Source organism: Poecilia latipinna, unplaced genomic scaffold (assembly GCF_001443285.1).
Source record: "Poecilia latipinna isolate Pla-1442-1.1 unplaced genomic scaffold, P_latipinna-1.0 Scaffold768, whole genome shotgun sequence".
Taxonomy (NCBI): domain Eukaryota; kingdom Metazoa; phylum Chordata; class Actinopteri; order Cyprinodontiformes; family Poeciliidae; genus Poecilia; species Poecilia latipinna.
Window position 1 is genome coordinate 266,539 of NW_015113384.1, and position 2,993 is coordinate 269,531.

Consider the following 2,993-nt stretch of genomic DNA (forward strand, 5'->3'; position numbering starts at 1 on the left):
CATTCCAGCCGATTGGAGAGGAAAGATTTAAACCAGTCCAGAACAGTGTCACAGAGACCGACCTCCACATGAAGACGGTGTAGGAGGATATTATGGTCCACAGTGTCAAAGGCTGCACTAAGGTCAAGCAGAACAAGGAGAGAAGTAGAACCAGTATCAGCTGCCATGAGGACATCATTAGTAACTCTCAGCAAAGCGGTCTCAGTACTGTGAGCAGAACGGAACCCAGACTGAAATTTCTCGTACAGAGATTGTTGTTGTAGATGGAGCTGCAGCTGAGCGGTAACAGCCTTTTCCAGCACTTTTGACAGAAAAGGGAGGTGGGAGATTGGGCAGTAATTGGAATGCACATCTTCTACTGTGATCTTGTGGAAACTGAACATGTTTTAATTATTGGTGTTACGCTCACATACTTTTATCTTTTTTTCTAACTAAAGATTAAGTAATCTGATTTCACATGTATTGGATTTTATTTCTTAAATTGTTCATTCTTTTGTTCCACATATTAAGACACCTCACATTTTGTAAGTACAACCAGGATAGATTTCTTTTGGATTTTTTACATAATCAGCTGCAAAAAAAAAAAAGGTCTAGTTTACCATCAAACTAATTTTAATATTAGACTAAGATAGCCAGAGCACATACAAAAAAATAGTTTTAAATTAGGATTTCATATGTTAAGGGAAAAACACTCACTGAACCAACCAGGCCTTATGTGACAAAATGAATAATCCACAATCCATACCTAATAACTGGTTGCTCTGCTCTTCTTTTTTTTGTCTGCTAGAGAGCAGAATTCATTGTCTCCTTATTTATAGCACGGTGCCAAGGTTCTGAATCGGTAAAGCAACCACAATACCATCAGCATACCATCATCACATTTCAATTTAGTTGTTTGTTTTTTTTTCCAATATTGTGTTAGCTTTACACAGGATGTAACAGGCTGAGCACCTTCCAAAACGTTACATTTCATGTTTCAAAAGATGTCATCCCAAACCATAGAGCCAGATTAGTTTGCATAGTTATTAAAATCATTTACAATGTAAAATAAAAAAATCCCCCATTCTCCTCTGTTTTTTACTCAATGCATCATTCTAATGTTAGTTTGTGTAATGATTTGAAATATTTAGATCTGGAAGAAAAGGAAAATCGGAAGAATTTTGTAAGGCAAATGCTTTTAATGTAGTCCCTTTAGTGAGTTCGGAGTCTCTTTCCAATCAAATATGGCCAGCAGACCTTCAAAGAGAGGCGTCCTAATCACTTTCTCTAATGACATTAACTATCTTCAGGAATTGAGAAGTTGCCCTTCTTCCGAGAGTCGAGCTTCTGTAAAATAAAATGCCAACATTTGCCGTTTTTATTTGTTCGTTTTCTTCTTAGTTTTTGTTCATAATTAACAGCTTGTCAGTCACGATTGGGTCATTTATCACGTGACCAAAGGACATTAATGTGATGGACATTGATGTGACCACATTCTCTTCAGCATTGTTGTTTTGCTTTTATTTGTTTGATTTTAATACAAGGTGTAATAAAAGATTGCATTAAATCTTTATTCCATCCAAATTCTCTTCTGGAAGAGATTATTACAGGTGTTTTTAAGCTGGTTTTATGAGAGCATTATTTAATATCAACCGAGATGAAAATATCATTTATTTGCAATCTATCGCGTGCAACGTAGCCATAGAATTGTACTTCTTCTTGTAATTGGTGTACAAGAAGTGGTACACCTAATTGATAATGAAGTGATTTACTTTTTTTTTTTTAACTTTTTTATTCATTTTTTTTCTTGTTTTTCCCCAGCAGAGAACTCTTAACTCTGAAGCTGTCAGACTGTGGATTGTTAATCTCCACATCCACTTGTTCCCTTTTCACCCTCAGCAATGACTCCATCTTGGTTTTGTTGGTTTTGCCTGATCTCCAGCACTACCTCCAGCTTATTTGTGTCCAGTGATCATAATTCTGGACATGCCCAGGCTCAATGTCTTTTCTTCGTCCCCTCACCCCAGAAGAACATCCAAGTTATTCAACTCTGTTTTATATTATATCAGCTACCATGTTGAACCTTATTGTTTGTCCTCATCAGTGAATTTATCCATCTTTAAAAATGAACTATAACTTCAATAAATCCAAAACTTTCAGTTTTCCAAAATTTTGCAACGCCAGACTTTTTTTAGACTTGTTGAATTAAGCATGGTTTTGTGAACTTGAGATTTAGCGTTGTCTTTCTGTCTGCATATCTCCTCAGATTTTAGCCAATGTTATTATTTTTATTTGTGGGAACATGGCTGGGGCGTACCACAAGCATCTGATGGAGTTGGCGCTGAAGCAGACCTACCAAGACACCTGCAACTGCATCAAGTCCCCCATTAAACTGGAGTTTGAAAAGAGACAACAGGTAATTAATGCTCCTTGATTAGCGAGGAATCAGCATGTCAGAGTTCTGCAGAGGCCTGTTGTTGTCCCATCATTTAGCTGTGCTGAATCAGGAAAAGTACTACAATATGCGGGACACCAGCCCTTCGAGGACCGACTTTGAGCACGACGGCCATAGCTAAAGCGTTTTGCAGTGGCCCTGGAGTGCTGGCCGCAGCTTTGTTTATGACAGATGGTAGTATTTGTGTAGAGGCAGTTTTTTTTTTTTAAGCACTTGCTGCACTCGTAATATATTCCGCTTACAGGAGGCTTTTAACCAAAGTGCATTGCAGTATAGTAAGTGCATGCATTTTGTCTGAAAATTTCAGGCGACGCTGTGTGAATTCCTCATAAACCCGAAACCCTCTGCAACGTTTGCCAGCAGCCACGACTCGTACAACCACCAGAGCCTTATAAATAGTGCAGAGGAAAGATTAGCATCAGTCAGCTGGGTTGTATTAGCTTTGATGCCTTTTAGCTTTGCTTTACAAATCTTCTATGTCCAGAAGAGTCTTACACTGTAGCTGTGGATAAACGCATCCGGGTCTTCCCAAACCGGAAGCCCTGGATGACTCAGGAGG

General features: G+C 38.4%; 1 protein-coding gene across 1 annotated transcript in view; it reads left to right on the plus strand.

Moving 5' to 3' along the window:
* LOC106955794 (adenylate cyclase type 2-like) overlaps positions 1-2,848 on the plus strand; it is a 27,622-nt gene extending 24,774 nt beyond the window's left edge. The window contains exon 4 of the mRNA XM_015046177.1: positions 2,246-2,848. Coding sequence (XP_014901663.1) covers positions 2,246-2,413 — 168 coding nt within the window. The 3' untranslated portion in view covers positions 2,414-2,848. The remainder of the gene's footprint in view (positions 1-2,245) is intronic.
* The last annotated feature ends 145 nt before the right edge of the window (positions 2,849-2,993 follow it).